The sequence below is a fragment of the Ptychodera flava genome, chromosome 18, assembly GCF_041260155.1.
Source record: "Ptychodera flava strain L36383 chromosome 18, AS_Pfla_20210202, whole genome shotgun sequence".
Classification (NCBI taxonomy): Eukaryota; Metazoa; Hemichordata; class Enteropneusta; family Ptychoderidae; genus Ptychodera; species Ptychodera flava.
In genome coordinates this window covers 4,517,996-4,536,168 of record NC_091945.1, presented here as the reverse complement: position 1 = coordinate 4,536,168, position 18,173 = coordinate 4,517,996, and the positions used below count along the sequence as shown (strand labels likewise).

The window sequence follows — 18,173 nt, the reverse complement described above, 5'->3', positions numbered from 1 at the left end:
AGGCCGGCAGCGTGTATCGGAAAACAAGCGACTGAGGTGCTTTATAATTGTGCGAGCCCATCATTACTTTCTTATTTGGTTAATGTACCATATTAGTTGTCATCATCGGGCAGTTTTTTACACTGCTAACCAATTACGATACTTACTATCACTTTGTAAAACAGAAGTGGCGATTTCAGAAATAAACCTTTATGCGTTTTTCTATTTCTCGGTGGAACGTGCAGTTTACTGTAAAACATGTATTTTAGCTAGAACATTATTTCATTTAATTCGCTAAACAAGTATGCCGCTAAATCAAAGTGCTTTTCAGTATATGAACATGTTGATGAAGCTTTTCGGTAATCTCTCTTTGGAATAGCTAGTGGCCCTGAAAACGGCCGTTCACGGTTTGGTTTTCCACTACTGCTCGAAGCAACGTCATTAATTTAGTATCTGCACAGTCTCTGCGTCACCATTATTGTCGGTTTCCAAGAAACCATGCATGATTAGGTTGTACTTCGGCACGGCCGCTGCCAACATTATAGCCCAATCCCAGTATGATTGGGGTAATGCATTGGCCATGATAAAATCAGCAGGACCAGGGCAGATCTTCCTTGCAGTTCCACCCCGGCCGAAGCCAGTGCCTTCGCAAAAGTGCCTGGCGAGTCTTTCGTCTCGTTTTCTGGCGGTGCAATGGATATATTCATTTCTTGATAATGTGAAATTGTGGTGTGCCATGCTTCAACGCATTACTGAAAGCTGATACGCATAATTCTGTCAGCTACACTTAGGTGTGGCATGCAGCAGTCGCGTTTCACGCATACACGCGATCGTCAGATAGGTAGATTATATAAAATCTACCTATCTGACGATCGCGTGTATGCGTGAAACTCGAGTAATATGTACCAAACATACTTTATGTGTTCTCATATTTATTGTAATATTGCTCTGCATCCCTGCATCGAGCACTTTACCCCTCTGAGAAGATACAAACAAGTTTTGGTATATATATATATATATATATATATATATATATATATATATATATATATATATATATATATATATATATATATAGTGTATAGTATATATATAATAAATATTGTATATATATATATATACATATATATATATTATATATATATATATATATATATATATATATATATATATATATATATATATATATATATATAAAGTCAGAAATAGCCCCATTCGAGACAGGATTCTAGCAAATTTGAGTGATTTCTTGACCTAAAAAATAAACCTCTTGAACGAGACTGTGCTCTGACAGTCAAGGGGCATGCAAAGTGACTCTGACTGTTACCAATTCCCCTGTGCAAGTTTGTAAACACGCTTATTTATTTACAAAAACACGCGGTGTTTATTGGATAGCAAACATTGGTCGCACTTGATTGTAATGAGTGTCTAGCAACAGAGTTTGTGGTAAGGGGTTTTCTCGTGCAGTACTATCAAAAAGATAAATATTCGCCGAAACAAGCAAAGCAATGAATAAAGAAGATTAAAGCAAAACAATTGTAAAACCGAAAGTGAATTATACGCTAATGAACCCATTTCATTTCGTATCTGGGGTTTAATCTTCAGTCTCAAAAAACAACCATACTATAGTAGTAATAACACTGTTTATTTGTATTCTTTGTAAATCGGAGTTTTTACAGACATATCAGTTCATTTTAATGTTTTTAATGTTAGGATACCATTTTCGTATAATCACAATATATCCGTTTACAATAAAGAGTACAAATAAAGTGATTACTCAATAAACCGATATCTCATCGGACCTCAGATCTAAGACAGAACAGAGTATATGAAGTCGACTCCACAAGGAAACCGAACTTTATTGTTTTAAAATTGATCTGGAATTTAATTCTTGTTTAGAGATACTGCGATTTTAAACACTTCTTCGCCTTTGAAGAGTCGAATTTATCACAGAATAATTTCATCACTTTTTGAATATTTGAATATAGTCTTTTGGTAAAACCAGTGCGTAATTAAAGTTCGAGTTTTTTCTCGATACTTTTTCAAATCAAATCTAATTCATAATAGAGAAAATTGTTTCAAGAGAGACAGTACTCTTATACAATCCAGTCAAGACCTTCACAGGAAAGTCGACCAATTTTTGTTTTGGTAATGTACATACTGAAATAAATCTATAAAAACAGGGTTTAAAATGTTGTTGGAACAAGCCTATTATTCACATTATATGTTGAGATATAACATGAAATATAACAAAGCAACTTGTAAAAATGAAAACATGTTTAAAATAATCGCAGATAGAGCGGTAGATTTCATCGTTTTCTGCTTACAAAGGTTTAAGTCTCACATGAATAACTAACAAACAGAATTAATTTGTGAATACACTAAAAACGTGCCTACTGGTGACATTTTCGATGACTAGTGAACGGAGAAGTTGACAAGAAATTCCATCGATGCTACAATGGACTGACGAAACGACTGATGATTGTACCCTGGTGCTGAAGTGAAGTTTACATGTAAATGGAGGGAAAAACAACAACTTCTTGTGTTCATCGACCGGAGTAAACTTTACATATTTGACTGATCTGTATAAAATATTCAACACATATAAAGAAACATGATAGGTACGCCAAAATCGCCTGGCATTCATTTGATTCGATTGATATGGGAATGCATGATATTTTGACTTTTAACCTTCTATCATGACATTTATCGGTAGCATGCATACAGCAATTATTGTATACAAAGTTTCATGTTGTTAATTAATTCTGAGTTTGTCGTAGTTTGTCTCTGTATCAGGTCGATATAATTTTCCTGTGCGATCAACGCCGCCGTATTCATCTGCCTTCTCAGAATGGCTAAGAGAGTATCCTGAATCCATGCCTGATTCGGTATTGCTTTCCAAGTTGTCATACCGATTGACTTCGTCATCATGTTCTTGAATGTAAGCTCTTCCAGTGCGATCAACCTTGTCGTAACTGATATCAGCGTTACGATTCTGTGCCAGTGAGTTGCCAGGGTCCACGATCATTGATGCTCCACAGCTGTCGTCTATAGCAAGTTTATCATATTCTGCTCCCTCGTTTGTCAGCTTTGGCCGATAAGCTTCATGGGTGCCATCTACAGCGCCCTCCTGTGATGGTCTGTCGTTGACTGCGTATTCTGTGTAACCATGTCCATAATTGATATGATCAAGTTTATTGTTTCCCGTATTATATACGTCTGTGTAAACATTAAGTGTTTGGTCACCCTGATCAGAATGTTGCCTTTGATTGACAGAGCTTGCAACGTTTGCATACGTAATGGTATCATCGTCTTCTGTAGACTCTGCTAAAACAAAGGTGAGAAGAGATAACATTTCATTCACAGCAATATTGTCGTAAGACTTTTTTCAAGGGCAAGACTATTTGATTATAGCCTTTTAGTGATGATTTCAAGTGAGGTTCATGAAAATACTCGCTGGCAAACGGCAAAGATAAGCTTAATACAATGATGGCAGTAAAAGGCAACATTGCGTAACTAACGGGGAACTGTATGAAATCTTCATAATTTGGTACTCTCAAGCTCGTCAGTTCCAAGATCGATCAAATCCATAATGAGTACAACTGCTAATAATTTGTGGCCACCAAGAGCGAACGTTGTTTGTTTTACAACATTCACACTCAGAGATGACAGCGCGGGAATGCAATGTGGACATTGTGTTGGATTTAACGTCGATCTTCAAAGTTATTAATTTGAATAAGAGGTGAGTGTTTGAAATAATCCGCTTAATTCAAATTTAAAATAGATGTGTGAAAGTGCAGATTATTAACCTGCAGCAGCTGTCGTATGACGATAGGTGAACAGTCCTGTAATTTCTCGTTTTCCTTTCCTATAAGATAAGTGTTTGCAAGGTATTCATGTGTTAATTGAACTCATTCAAATCAATATCTCACTTAAATATTACAACATAAAAGACTTGTTATGCTGGTGGACATCTGATGCGCTTTGGTCTATTTTGTGAGACCACACCGTTTAATTTGTTGATTGCAAGAATAATATACTTGGCGTGCACTTAAAAATGTAAATTTAGGTTTGAATGGGAACCTTCTCGTTGGTATCAAACGTCGGCAAATTGTTATTCAAAGTAATTCCTGTCGCTGACGCCTTGCACTGGACTACTCAAAGCATCCTACGTTGAAGGTCAACGAAAAGATTCCCTTTCAAACTCTTGATTTGATGTTTATTTCGTCCAAGTTGAAATGACTTCACGAAAACACGAAAAACTAAGCTGCCAAATTGAGGACTCCCAGAAAATCGCTATAAACTCGTTCATAAAATGAGCTACTTACTCAGTCTTGCGTCGTAGCATAAAGAAAACTGCTATCACTATGGCAACAGCGATAATAAGTATCACCACAATAGTAATTCCAGCAATTGCACTTATATTTGAGGAGACCCCTCGACTTTGTGATGCGTCACCAGCTGTCAATAGAAAAAGTTCTGTTAAACCTTGATAATGAGATTACAGATATGCGTAAGGATAATGTGACATAACACTAAATTAAATCAACAAAACTATCTTATCTTCATTTTGTAGTGCGTCAGTTATATTCGCGATAAACCATGGTTATTATACGTAATACGTACAGTTTCAAGTGTAGGCTTGAAAAGTCAAAAAATGCATTACTTGCTGCGATCTGTTCATCGGAGAGACAGATAGTACATTCCTTAAGTTTTGGAAAAAGCAAATGTATCTCATGTAATTTGTGTGTGTGTATTTTTCATAATGACAAACAAATTGGCAATTTCCTGTAGCATGACATGTCTAGGAACTGGGTGATTTTTCCTGGTATTGCTTGTTGTATTTCTCGTATATGAACATTTCAGTCTGAAATAATGTACTATACTATACTATTGTTACATCGCCCTTCGATTGTTTAGTATTTTATCATTTCAATTTAGCTTTTACCGCTGACAATGACTATGACCTATAGTAACCCCTTGTACACGTGCAGCATCGAGAGAATGATTCCCTTGTTTATCTTCGACACTCTTTGATGTGCTCTCAGTGAATGTATTGTTTGGACAACAGCTTAAGTCATTAACACCGACCGGACACTTACCCTGGACCTCCTGCGCTATGTTTAAGTTGTACAATTTCTGGGAGAGACCTTCCTGTCCTTTCACTCCTGCCTAATTATAGATGCATACCAAAGACATGACAATATGAAGATTTAGAGACGATTTAAGTTGTACACTTTCTAGGCAGAGAGACACGTCAGTTCTTGACACATTCATGTACAGAGATGTAGACGCTCTGAGACTTTGACGTACTAACTTCAGTGGGAAGCCCAGTCTGTTTGATTGTGGTGGACCACGTCTTTGTAGACGACCGACCTTTCTAGATATTGTAATTGTAATGTACACGTATCATGATTGGAGTAGCCGAGTCGTGATGTACCACTCGCCTGTAAGTGCGTTATTACCGGGCCCCGTACACGAGCAATAGAAATAGCACCGACCACCATGAACAGTATACATACCGGAATGATTTCGACCAAACTACCACTCGACCATGCCACGTTACACTATACTAGATAATGTAAATCCTTTTGACATTTCTCATCGTAGACAATTGTTGAAATGCCAGTAATGCATTGAATGAAGATGAAGGACTACGAACACATATGATTTATTGGTATCTCGCAGTATTTGCAATAATATTCTTATACTGCCAATTATACATTGAATGAGGACGATGGACTATGAACACCTACTGTTGATTGCTATCTCGCAGGATTTGCCTTCCCAACCTTCTCTACAGTAACACGTGCCGTTGAATTGGTCACAGTGGGTTGTCTTGTCTTCAATACACATGCAATCTTCCTGACACTTGTCACCGTACATTCCAAGTGGACATGCTACAAACAGTAATACAGTCAATTGAGGGTCAGCCAAAGAAGCTATTCGGAGGGAAAATGTGGTTCGCAAGCGGTTCGGTGACAGTCGGGCAGATATTTTATTCTCTCCGTGGGCGGGAAAGAGGGCAACACTTTTATGTCACTGGGTGTGGAAACTTTTGTTTTTATTTCAAAGTGGATACTTGAAAACAAACAGCGTGCAAACTTGTCATCGGATGAGGACAAATCTATAGGCAAGTTCAACTTCATCATTAGTGACTCGGACGTTATGTGTTATGCAAATTAAAGTTCTCATTTCAAGCACATTACTAAATAGTTGTTATATCACGTCATTCGTCCATAGTGTTCTCGCGAAGGGTAAATAAAAGCTTAAATTTTATGGACAGCTTGATATTGAATTGATTGACACCTGATATCTAAAAGTTGCAGTTACTTATCTTACTCTCATTGCACGCCATGCCGTTCCATCCAGGTTTGCAGTGACAGAACGGGAACAGGACCACGTGTTATCGATATCACACAGGCACAGTTTCGAGCAATTGCTCCCGAAATGCCATCTCTCACAAGCTGAGAGTAGTAAACAAGCATAAGCTTCAGCGAACAAGTCAAATTAATGTCAGCGAGCTTATTAAAGTAACAGATTTTATTACTTTGTACTTGAAGTAATCACATTTTGTGTTATTATTTATAACGCTGTGTTTACATACATATATATATATATATATATATATATATATATATATATATATATATATATATATATATATATATATATACGTTTGTAGGATATTACACACGTACCAATCTTCTGGTTCAAATAGTTTATTATAACAGCACAACGTTTCGTCCTAAAAGTAGGACTTCCTCAGGTGCTACAGATCAAAAAGTTTCAACACGGAGTAAGTCACAGTGTGTAATATCCTACAAACGAATTTATCATAACCACGACACCGACAACACTGGGACAACCTGAAAAACCACAGTCGAACATATATATATATATATATATATATATATATATATATATATATATATATATATATATATATATATATATATATATATATATATATATATATATATATATATATATACCGGTGTATGTTCAAGTTCTGAGTAATGATATCTGTTGACAGTGTATCTGAAGTGTGCTGGATGCATGAACAGATATTATTACTTTGTACTCAGAGTAATTTGTGTTATTATTTATAACGCTCTACCTATGACATAGAACTCTGAAATTTGCCACGAGGACATCTTTATACTTTGAATTTGTATCTGGAACAACATATGTTACCTATGTAACAAATGTAACAAACATATGTTTTCGTGTACAATGACCTGCATTGTAACAAGGACACAAATTTATCCAGTCTTGTGTTCTTGCAATTTGACTCCCACTGGCAGTGCTGCATTATAACTGTAAAATGATAAGGCAAGTGGATTACTTTTCTAGGAAAAATGCCGTTCTATCGGACACATTCATTCATTCACTTCAGAGAACAGTACCTGCAATAGATTAGTAATAGATTAGTAGGTTGCATTGTTACAATAGCTGGCCACTGTAATGCAGACTTATCATTAGACAACCCTGGAAAATAGGCTAATATAAGCTTTAACAAAGAAAGCTTTGCTGTCTCATTTAGTAATTTGTATCTCCGTCTGTTTTGCACGGACTGAGAACAGAGAGATCAACTTAATGTTTCGCTGTTTTCTATTTTCACTGCCCCACCCATATGCCATTAAATATTCTTGGTGCCTGGCTAAATTTGTTTTCTTCATTTCAGTAATCGGCAAAGCATACACAATGAAATAGCCCATACTATAACGCAGTTCAAATTAGAGTATGTGTCATGTGATAACTTGTAACCTCCACAAATGTAATAATCCCCACAAATGTAATATCAACCACAATTGTAATAAAATCAACCACAAATGTAATAAAATAGTCAACCATAAATGTAACAACCTGCAACCACAAATGTAATAAACAAATTAACCATAAATGTAATAAAACTCAACCATAAATGTAATAAACTTGAACTTGCATATGTGATCATTTGTTTATCAATGCACTGAGTAAATAATAACTTTAATAAGACTAGTGTAATGTTATTGCATACTTTCCTGAAACTAGGTTTTCTTTCCGAAACACAGAATAGAATACTTTGAGAACGCTATCAGAAAACGGCGAGGTACTGATCAAATCGTTAGATAATGGAAGTGGAACAGCAGTTCTAGACACTGATAATTACAGAATAAGGAAGCGTCAAAATAACTCGTCAGCCAGTGATACCACACAAAGTTTATGACAGATGACTCAGAACAAATAACAGAGAAATATAAAACCTTATAACAGAAACTTACGACACAAAACATGGTGACGAGAACATATATTTCGATCTAGTAAAAAACAATACGAACAATACCTTGAACACAGTAGAACAAAATTAGACATCCTGGCATCCCTAGTGAAGGAACAAACTTCAAGTGGGACAACATAGGAATACAGACAATCTATTGATTATTCCACACAATGTATCCACTGAAGACGAATTTGAGGCGATTGATTAAGAAAGTACGACAATTTTCGAAAAAACGGCGTTAAAGGATCGTAGTGTTATACAGTCTTCCCCACTCTCATGCTGGAGTAGAGACTGCACTGACATTCATATTACAGCTGTGTCTCGCCGTGGCCAATCAGTTCTATACACAAAACAGTGAAACGTAAAATACACTTTCAAATATACGTACAAACACACTAAAACGCAAACAATCAAGATATGAATAATGTGCGGAGTTGCTTTCCTTATTACATAGATCAATATTTAAGGGCTAATTCCTCAATTGCAACGACAAAATAGATTTATTACATTTATGGTCGATAAGTATTACATTTATGGGTGATTTTTTATTACATTTATGGTTACCATTTATTACATTTGTGGTTGATGTTTTTATTACATTTATGGTTGATTTTTGTTACATTTATGGGCGATATTACATTTATGGGTGCATTTTATTACAATTGTGGTTGATATTACATTTGTGGAGATTATTACATTTGTGGAGGTTACATAACTCACTATGACTTCACGTTGTTCCAATCCATCCCTGTTTACACCTGCACGTGCCATCGTGGTATCACATGACACTGTGTTATTCATATTACACTGGCATTCGTGCATGCAATTTTCTCCGTACGTTCCTGGTTCACACTCTGAAATCAATAATAATAAAAAAGGTTCTATGAAGCTTCTCTGTCCCACCTCTAGCGAGTAAGCACATGAAATTTTATTGTTAACACTTTGCAACAAGACATAAGTGGTTAGCAGTAGTCAATTCCGGCGGGTTCAGGTCCGATTTAGGTCTTTGTGATCTAATATATAATGTCCTGCTAATGAGCATGTCATTTACAGTGAAATGAATCTGTACAAATAAACTGTTGCATAAAACTGACGTTTTCAAAGCAATTTAGATATCGAAGTTATGTGTTTCAATTAGGTGGCACTGGACAAAATGCTTGATATACGTTCAATATATTTACGTATATTGACGTACATGGAACACAACATTCATTGTATACGTAACGTATATCTTCGTATATGGAACATTTCAATACGTTGATATGCGTAGCGTATATCTATGCAGAACAAGAGTATACGTAAAGCATATTACCAAGGTAGACGTTTCTGACAGTCATTAAATACATACAATGTGGTGGTGAGCGAAGTTTCTCAAAAGCATCTTTCCTAGAGTATTCATACTTAAATAAATTAATTTATAAGACATTTAAACCTTATAAAATAGACAAAAGTAAATCCGGAATTCGACGTAGTAATACGATTTAGGGCAAACAGGCCGGGACGAGACACGGAAAAATCTTGCATAGATTTGAGATCGCTTTCCTTCCTTGATTTTCAATTGAGACTTATATCGAGGTATATAATAGAAAATTTATATCTTAATTGACCATTTGATGCAAATCAGAACATACAATGTACACCTGGACCATAAAAATGTATAGTCCATATATAAGTTTACATGCCAAAATTATAGGAGTTGTAAGCTGACTGAGGACGCGCGTGGATCAAAAAACTGTGTTAAACATACAGAAAGTTATCCAATAGATTAACTGTATATTTTAGGAGGTGTTTGTTGGAGTAAAAAATAAAATGTATTTTGAATTTCCCGCCCACCTATTCCCTGCGTTCTGTTAGGGAACAATTCATTAACTTTTTGACGAAAAGTCAGTTTAGGGGGCATACGAGTTCCTTGTTGATTCATCAACTATATTTTCACCGGGACCATAGATGGCATAGAGCACCTATTGTGGTTACGTTTCGCTGAAATCAATTCCTTTTGATATAACAGATATCCTACTGTTTATGGAAGACGTTGACAATATACTGAACATGAACTTTCAACTTCATTTATTCACTATACTGAAGGGCAAGACGTTATTTCGCTTACAGAGGTGCTAAGACAGCCGTTATTATTTACGACCTGGGAGGGTTAGGAAAAATTTAAGGGGTAAACTGATGAAAGTTAAATGTTACGAAGGACACTCAAAATTTTTAGAAACTGAAAGGGTCACTAAAACATTTTACGTAGGACACTGTTAGGCACAACCTTCGTGCTGAAATGACCGCTATGATGTGATTAATCAACGATGTATCTTATCAGTTTACCAGGCTTTCAAGTGAAGTGAATTTTACACCAAATTGATTGACTTCTCCAACATGGGTGGGCATTTAGTAGCATACATACCTCGAGATAAATCTATCTCCGTTTGAATTCAGAACTAACATTTTTGATGTACATTACATTTTTGAAATGCAGTTGAACCATGATAATTGTGATTCAGCTACATGTATACATCTACGGCCGAGTGACTATTTAATTCCGAGCAATGGTAATGAGTGGTAATATCAGGAAAATCTACATAAGCCCTTCATGCTGCTATCATGCGATTTTCTTTCAGTTCATGTCAATCTCTTTATCAATTTTACGCCGATAAGATTAAGAACATATTGTTACTTTATAGCAACTCTGACTTTCGATACTCAACTCGCAACACGCAACATTTCTTAACGATATGTTGATTCCTGACGTAAAATTTCTATTTATCAGAGGCATTCTGTACAGTTAACCTACCTAATATGTCAAGGCCGATGCGGTTCACGTTGTATCACCCCTATTTGTAACAATCAACCCTATTTGTAACAAAATTTAATTTCAAAAAAACTTTGCCGTATATGTTGAAATATTAAAAAAATATGCATATTTGTATGTTTGAGGGCAATTTTCTTTTTTTCCTTGTCAAAACTCATTTTTCCGAAACTGCTTTTGTTACAAATTGGGTTGATTGTTACAAATAGGGGTGACATGTCAACCCTATTTGTAACAATCAACCCTATTTGTAATAAAACCTAAATTTCAAAGAAACTTGGCCGTATTTGATGAAATCTTGATGAAATATACATATTAGTATGTTCGGGGGCAATTTTCTTTGTTTTCCTTGTTGAAACTCATTTTTCCGAAAATACTCGTGAGATTAAATTTCGTTGTGCAGGTTCCTAGGGATAAGAGGCCCTACTCGTAAGATATAATCAAGTCGTGCAGATACATGCCAAAAGTTTGTTTCGGGGCAATTTTCACCAATTTCGGTCGAAAATATTAAAAATCTTGTTTTCTGACCGAAATTATACTAAACCTATATGAGGTTAACTTTTATTACAAATAGGGTTGATTGTTACAATCAACCCTATTTTGTGTTGAGTAGGCTTATACTAGGCAACCTGCACAACGAAAGTTAATCTAACTAGCATTTTCGGAAAAAAATGAGTTTCGACAAGGAAAAAATAAACATTGCCCCAAAACATACTAATATGTATATGTCATCAAGATTTCATCAAATACGGCCAAGTTTTTTTGAAAATTAGGTTTTGTTTCAAGTTGGTTAAGTTTTGATACAAATAGGATTGATTGTTACAAATAGGGTTGACACGTCAACCCTATTTGTAACAATCAACCCAATTTGTAACAAAAGTTAACCCAATATAGGTTTAGTATGATTTCGGTCAGAAAACAAGATTTTTAACATTTTTGACCGAAAATGGTGAAAATTGCCCCGAAACAAACCTTTGGCATGTATCTGCACGACTTGATTATATCTTACGAGTAGGGCTCTTATCCCTAGGAACCTGCACAACGAAATTTAATCTCACGAGCATTTTCGGAAAAATGAGTTTCAACAAGGAAAACAAAGAAAATTGCCCCCGAACATACTAATATGTATATTTCATCGAGATTTCATCAAATACGGCCAAATTTCTTTGAAATTTAGGTTTTATTACAAATAGGGTTGATTGTTACAAATAGGTTGACATGTCACCCCTATTTGTAACAATCAACCCAATTTGTAACAAAAGCAGTTTTCGGAAAAATGAGTTTTGACAAGGAAAAAAAAAGAAAATTGCCCTCAAACATACAAATATGCATATTTTATTAATATTTCAACATATACGGCAAAGTTTTTTTGAAATTAAATTTTTTAACAAATAGGGTTGATTGTTACAAATAGGGGTGATGCAGTTCACGTTTTGATCTACAGAATTTCTTTTCTGCTAATTTTAGACGAAGTTCTGAAGTAAATGTGTTTCATGGACGATTCAATTCGAAAGAATTTACAGGTAGTGTATATTACACCATACATATTTTGTAATCTCTGCTCTCGTATGGGTACATTTCTTTGATTTTCTTTTCCCTTTTTGATATTCCATTACGCTTAAATCAACATGACTCCTTTAGGTAACTCGGCCGCTCATTTAAAGTTAAGAAAGTTGTGTATTCATCTAAAGACTGCTATTTCCATAGCACATGTCATGCAATTTCATCCACAGAATATAAAGGAAGTTGACATTGTCATGAGCGTCGCATTCTTTACTCATTTCATACATGTCTTCCTCTTTCGAACACCAATGAAAAGGGACACCGATGAGTGTCTACTATTACATCAGTTTAACAAAGAGCGTACATATGTGCCATCATATTTTACACAATCCCTTACATCAACTCTTTACGATAGGTTCAAACAAATGATTACTGGCGTAATAGTCTGCCATTGTAATATGATTAGAGTCTGCGTCTGATTCTAGCTGGTACTTCATTAATACTTCCATCAGAAGGATGTAAAGTATCTTAAGGGTTTTTCTTGTTTGATTCTTAACATTACAGTACAAATATCCCATTATTCTACGTGTGATTTTATCCCGCATTCAGACGGAAAAGTGGCATTTCTTTTTTTATAGTAGGCTCAATTAAGATTTTTCAAAGATAACTTTTTAAAACGGAATGTTACAACATACTCTATTTATTTGACAAATTAAGCTTATAAATCAAATCTACCGCTCCCACAAGCTTTAACTTTTCGCACTGTCAATCATGAAGGTGTAAAAGAAATGTTGTCAATGCTAAAACATATCATTGAGGAGATTTGTAAAATGCAAGTATACGTTTTCTTGATTTAGACAGCATATGTATTCCTGATGACGTCACTATCATCTTGCAGTCTTCAGGAAGGGATATAACATGTTTGCATACTACACATGCGTTTTGTGTCGTTATTATTCATTTAAACGGCAGAACTGTGGGGAGAACCGCCAAGAAGAAGAAGAGTCCATAGCTGAATTCAGTATCACATGTTGGGTCAAAGGGTAAACATTGTGAATGTAGTACGATTGTTCTTTTACTACACTTTTGTCAGAACAATTACACGTGAGATTTGAAACTGAAACACGGATGTACGGTTGGGTGACAGTCTGTGCTAATTTGATAATAACAGGGACACTGTTGGTCACAACGAAGCTAATCCGTCATTAAGGAGTTAGTTGACGAATACTGCTTCAGTCTTCGATCAAAATGTTAGTAGTTGTTCAGAGTTAAAGAACGAGGCGGTTCAGCTGGTCTCAAATGATCAGTAAAATTCATTTAAATAACACCGATTTTTTAACGACGCACAAGTCGCCTTCTACAGGGTAAACGTCCGTTGACAGCGTGTTGATGCAGCTGAAGTGTTGGGCTGGATTGTTAAAAATTTTCTAAGGTTTAGCATTAATTTACCGAAGATTGGAGACCAGCAGAATCGCCGCGTTCTTAATCTTCACACCTGCTCTTGTTCAATAGAGATCGCCTACTCACATAATCCGCCTTTGTAGACAAATTGACACGATTCACACCATTTATTGACGTTTTAAAGCACTTACCCGTTTCCATTACAGGGAAATGACCTTGCGCGTTCCACGTTCCGAGGTAATGTTATTTAACCATGTATACGAATTTCTGTTTCATAGAAATTATTACTAGTCTGAAGAAACTCATTACAGGAATATTGATTCGATAACGGTGTAATTATATGTAGACATTAGCTAATGTCAAGCTCCAGAGACACTGTTATTATTAGTTTGTCAATTTTTGTTCATAAAGCATTTAAACTAAGGGAACGATATGTTTGACCAATTTTCTGTACTTCTCCTCTGTTTATAAAGTTGTTTTTATTGTATTTGATTTGCAATTATGGCCGGAGGCCTGTAAAAGCAATAAAGTGTTATTATAAAGACACGCTAATTATATGTAGAAACTTTTGTCTCCAAACATCAGCTTGTGTTACCGTGATTTTACAATTCACTTGACATGTATAATCAATAGTTGATGATTATGGAAGGTCACATGCAACGATCGGTTTCTATATTTGCAAGGGGGTGAATATTTCACAATATCAAAGTTTTTTAAGTAATCAATAGTTAAGTGAATTCAAGAACAGCGGTACTCTTACAGGAAGACTGGAAATAAATTATGGCTTGAAGATATTGTTTCAAAGATCGGAAACAACGTTTATTAGCAAAACTGCGATCACATCTCAATCAAATAAACATATTTGTAGAAGATATTTAGACTCCTTCGTTGTTTTAAAGAAAACGCCTTTATCATTTTTAAAACTTATCTACATTCCAGTCTACGTGAGAGGTGACACTTTATGATATGTTTGATCTGAGATTCCTGTACAAATATAAAATGATGTTGCGTGTGCCTTGTGTGTCGTTATGAGGTTTCATTGCGACCAAAACAAAAACAACAACAAAAATTAAAACAAAACAAAACACAAAACGAAAAATAACACGGAAACTATTTGTTAGGTATTGTATTTAGTTCATGATCGAATAATTACATTTTAATTTTAAAGTACAGAATAGTAGTCAGCTCTTGTTAGTACTCAATGTACCTTACGTAAGTCAGCTCTCTGACGCACAGAGTTCGGTATTGATCACCGATCTCTTCTTTGAAACGATTTTATTTCAAAAAGCATTATCATGCTCTCCGCGTCATGGATTATAGGAATTCTTGGTCGAAGGCGTGTCTGATATGCCGCAATTTGCATAGTTGAATCACAGGGACAGGGGTCAGTTCCCTGGATGGGGAGGGCTTGGGTGGGGTTGTTTTTGCAACATTTTATTTTATTTCATTTGATTATATTTCGAACGTGATATTTCAAATGTAGATTTCAACTTCAAACCCTCTGACTGCTTACTTTATCATTTAAAAGTCCTTATCTCCCTGAAACCTTATAAAACACCACTTTAATTGCTCCTCTAACTTTGCCAACTTAGCTAATCTGCTGTCCGTATCAACGGATTTGACTGAGTCAACACCACAGCTGTCCACACGTAACAAAATAATTTTGCTCCGGGTGCGCCCTCATGATATTAAACTTGTTACAGCCAGCGTGGCCCTTGCCATGCTGGTGCTTGAGCCCTTCCGACAGCCTATGTGAAAGGTTCAGACCCTTGTTTTACGTCTCTTCCTTTCATAAGCGGGCAGCTAAAACAACAGTTATAGTAAATACCTGTTATAAAAAAATCCGTCCGCGAAGATTTAAGGTAATGCAAGTCGTTTTGTTTCGACGAACATTTTATGAAGAGTGTAAAATGAACACAGCAACACAATTTTGAAAGGCCCTTCACAAAACTAACAGCAAAGAGGGTTGGTGCTCTTTAAAATCTGGTCACATGAAAAATAATGACTCTCCGGCGATTGCCTTCAGTGAACAAGCAAGCCCTTTTCCTTCCTTTTAGTCGAGTTCAAAAATTATTGCTCGGCTGCACTTCTTCTATTTGACGCATACAAATTAAATATAGAAACACTACAGTCGATATTAACACTCACATCGACGATTTGTGTAATAGCTCATAATAATATTCTCCGGAGTATGAAAAGTACCATTCCGTAACAAACCTCGACGGGAATTCACTGTGATAATGTACTGTATCTCACAGAAGTATATACTTCACTGTTTTAGCTACTGTATTTAAACTTCTTCGGAATTGGAGAAATTCGTCTGTGAATTCTACTTGCGCGACACAGGAAAATATTCCTGAGTGTGGACGGTGATTTTGCATATCTTGATTGTGACGACTGAGTCTTTTATGAGAATTCGGCAATATCATCCCAAAGCCCATGTACAGATGTAGACAGGACGTACGTGTAATATTATTGACTTGTTATAATCATCATCATGTGGTACAATAAGGCTTTATTGTCTCATATCATAATCATCTACATTATCCCATGTCTTTTTTTCTCTTTGAGGAAGATGTTAATGTCACACATATGTCAAAACGTGAATTTCTCCTCGTCATTCTCAAAGAAATTCAAAGGAGTGAAAATTATGAGAATAAATTGTATCACTTCTTAATATGGCAATAGCATTATTATAATTAATGCGGCGGATTTTCTGCCTGTTTCTGCTACGGACCTTTTCGTCTAATTCCCCGGTTAGTTAGTGCGGATAGGCATGTTATCAAAGCGAGAATAATCGTTTATTTTTAGATGTGTAGAACAAATTTCAAAGCATGGCGTAGGAAGATTTCAGGTTTGCCTTTGTAATACTCCTCATCGTTGTCATTTTTCCTGTGACCAATCTCAAAGTCAAGAGTGTGTCGAGAGTCAAGAGTGTAACGTCAACGGAAGTTCTACATCAGCTGCTCATATTCACGTCAGTATTATACTTATACTAAACAATTTTAGAATTGAGAGTCTCGTACGAATGCTTGATGAGCTCTAATCATCACCAATCTTGATAATAATAGACTGAATTCATATTTACTAAAATAAAATCCAGATCGGTGTAAGCGCAGTTATTTGTAAACTAAAATTGAATGTGCCAATTTATTCAACAAACTTTGCTGTCGGTGTGTCGCAGTCCATATGTGAAATGGGAACACTAATACCTGCTGTCACATATTTTACTGTAGCATTCATCGCCAAATTACCTTTCTTTCAACGATGGCACTATCTTTTCATAATCAAAGGTTAGTTTCCAAGGTAGATAACTATGTTGCCCGTTTTTATGCAATCATCTGATTTTTATTCTACACTGAGGCTGATGTAAAGTTCTTCATTTTGTTTATTGCATAAATGAGTAGGAACCTTCCTCTTCTGAATCAGAATGATTAACTTCATGTAGTCTTATGAGACTTGTATAATGTCCATCAGTGGTATCTGGTATGTCGCTTGGTCGATTTCTTTCCACTTCATCGCTTCGTCGGTCAGCTGTCTCATTTTCTTCACTGGAATGCATTTGACCTTAAGTTAGATAGAAATCAAGCTATGAGACTTCTAATGGTGAATTTGTACTGCAAGTAAAATAACAGTTCGGACGAGTAGTAAAGTAAAAGTGGTCAACTGGGATAAAGTAAGAATTTTACACCCATTTTATTCATTTATCTACATGAAGCGAAGGAAAATTTAACCATCCATGTAACTAAAGTGTGACCCTGACCTATATACGAACTCACGCATGCGCAACAGGGTTTGGCGCAGCCTGAACTAGCGGGAAATTCCCTGCTGAGCATGTTTATACATGTACGGGAAATTCCGTGTGAGTCAACCGGGTCATCAAACTAGCCTATATAAAGGAGCTTTTTTTTACCTGTGTTGTCAGTCAGTCCGGCCGGTCGCGGAGTCTAGCTGATGTTGAACACGAAGTTCCTATCGGTGCGAACTTGTTCACCTGATAGATAAAATTTTAGTAATTTCCTCTGAACTTAAAATGTGACGGAAGACCATTACTTCAAATAATATGAGACGTTTCAGATGAATGGTACTGATATCTAAAGTGTTCACTCTTTTATCTCTACGTACAAATGTAGTTCCTAAGTCGTTCTCTATTCTATTCCCACCAACAAAACATTCAATACTCATTTCCCCTCCCCGATCTTTATCGATACTTATGAT

The 18,173-nt window shown here is 35.8% G+C and overlaps 2 protein-coding genes across 2 annotated transcripts in view; both read right to left on the bottom strand.

Moving 5' to 3' along the window:
- Positions 1–1,556: 1,556 nt before the first annotated feature.
- Positions 1,557–18,173, bottom strand: part of LOC139116701 (uncharacterized) — a 125,722-nt gene continuing 109,105 nt past the window's right edge. Inside the window, exons 2-7 of the mRNA XM_070679295.1 lie at positions 8,966–9,099; positions 6,322–6,446; positions 5,736–5,879; positions 4,308–4,440; positions 3,789–3,847; positions 1,557–3,306 (exon numbers count right to left, since the gene is read on the bottom strand). Of these exons, the coding sequence (XP_070535396.1) occupies positions 2,735–3,306; positions 3,789–3,847; positions 4,308–4,440; positions 5,736–5,879; positions 6,322–6,337 (924 nt within the window). The 5' untranslated portion in view covers positions 6,338–6,446; positions 8,966–9,099 and the 3' untranslated portion in view covers positions 1,557–2,734. The remainder of the gene's footprint in view (positions 3,307–3,788; positions 3,848–4,307; positions 4,441–5,735; positions 5,880–6,321; positions 6,447–8,965; positions 9,100–18,173) is intronic.
- LOC139116700 (multiple epidermal growth factor-like domains protein 10) overlaps positions 16,452–18,173 on the bottom strand; it is a 31,940-nt gene continuing 30,218 nt past the window's right edge. Inside the window, exon 12 of the mRNA XM_070679294.1 lies at positions 16,452–17,522. Within this exon, the coding sequence (XP_070535395.1) occupies positions 17,344–17,522 (179 nt within the window). The 3' untranslated portion in view covers positions 16,452–17,343. The remainder of the gene's footprint in view (positions 17,523–18,173) is intronic.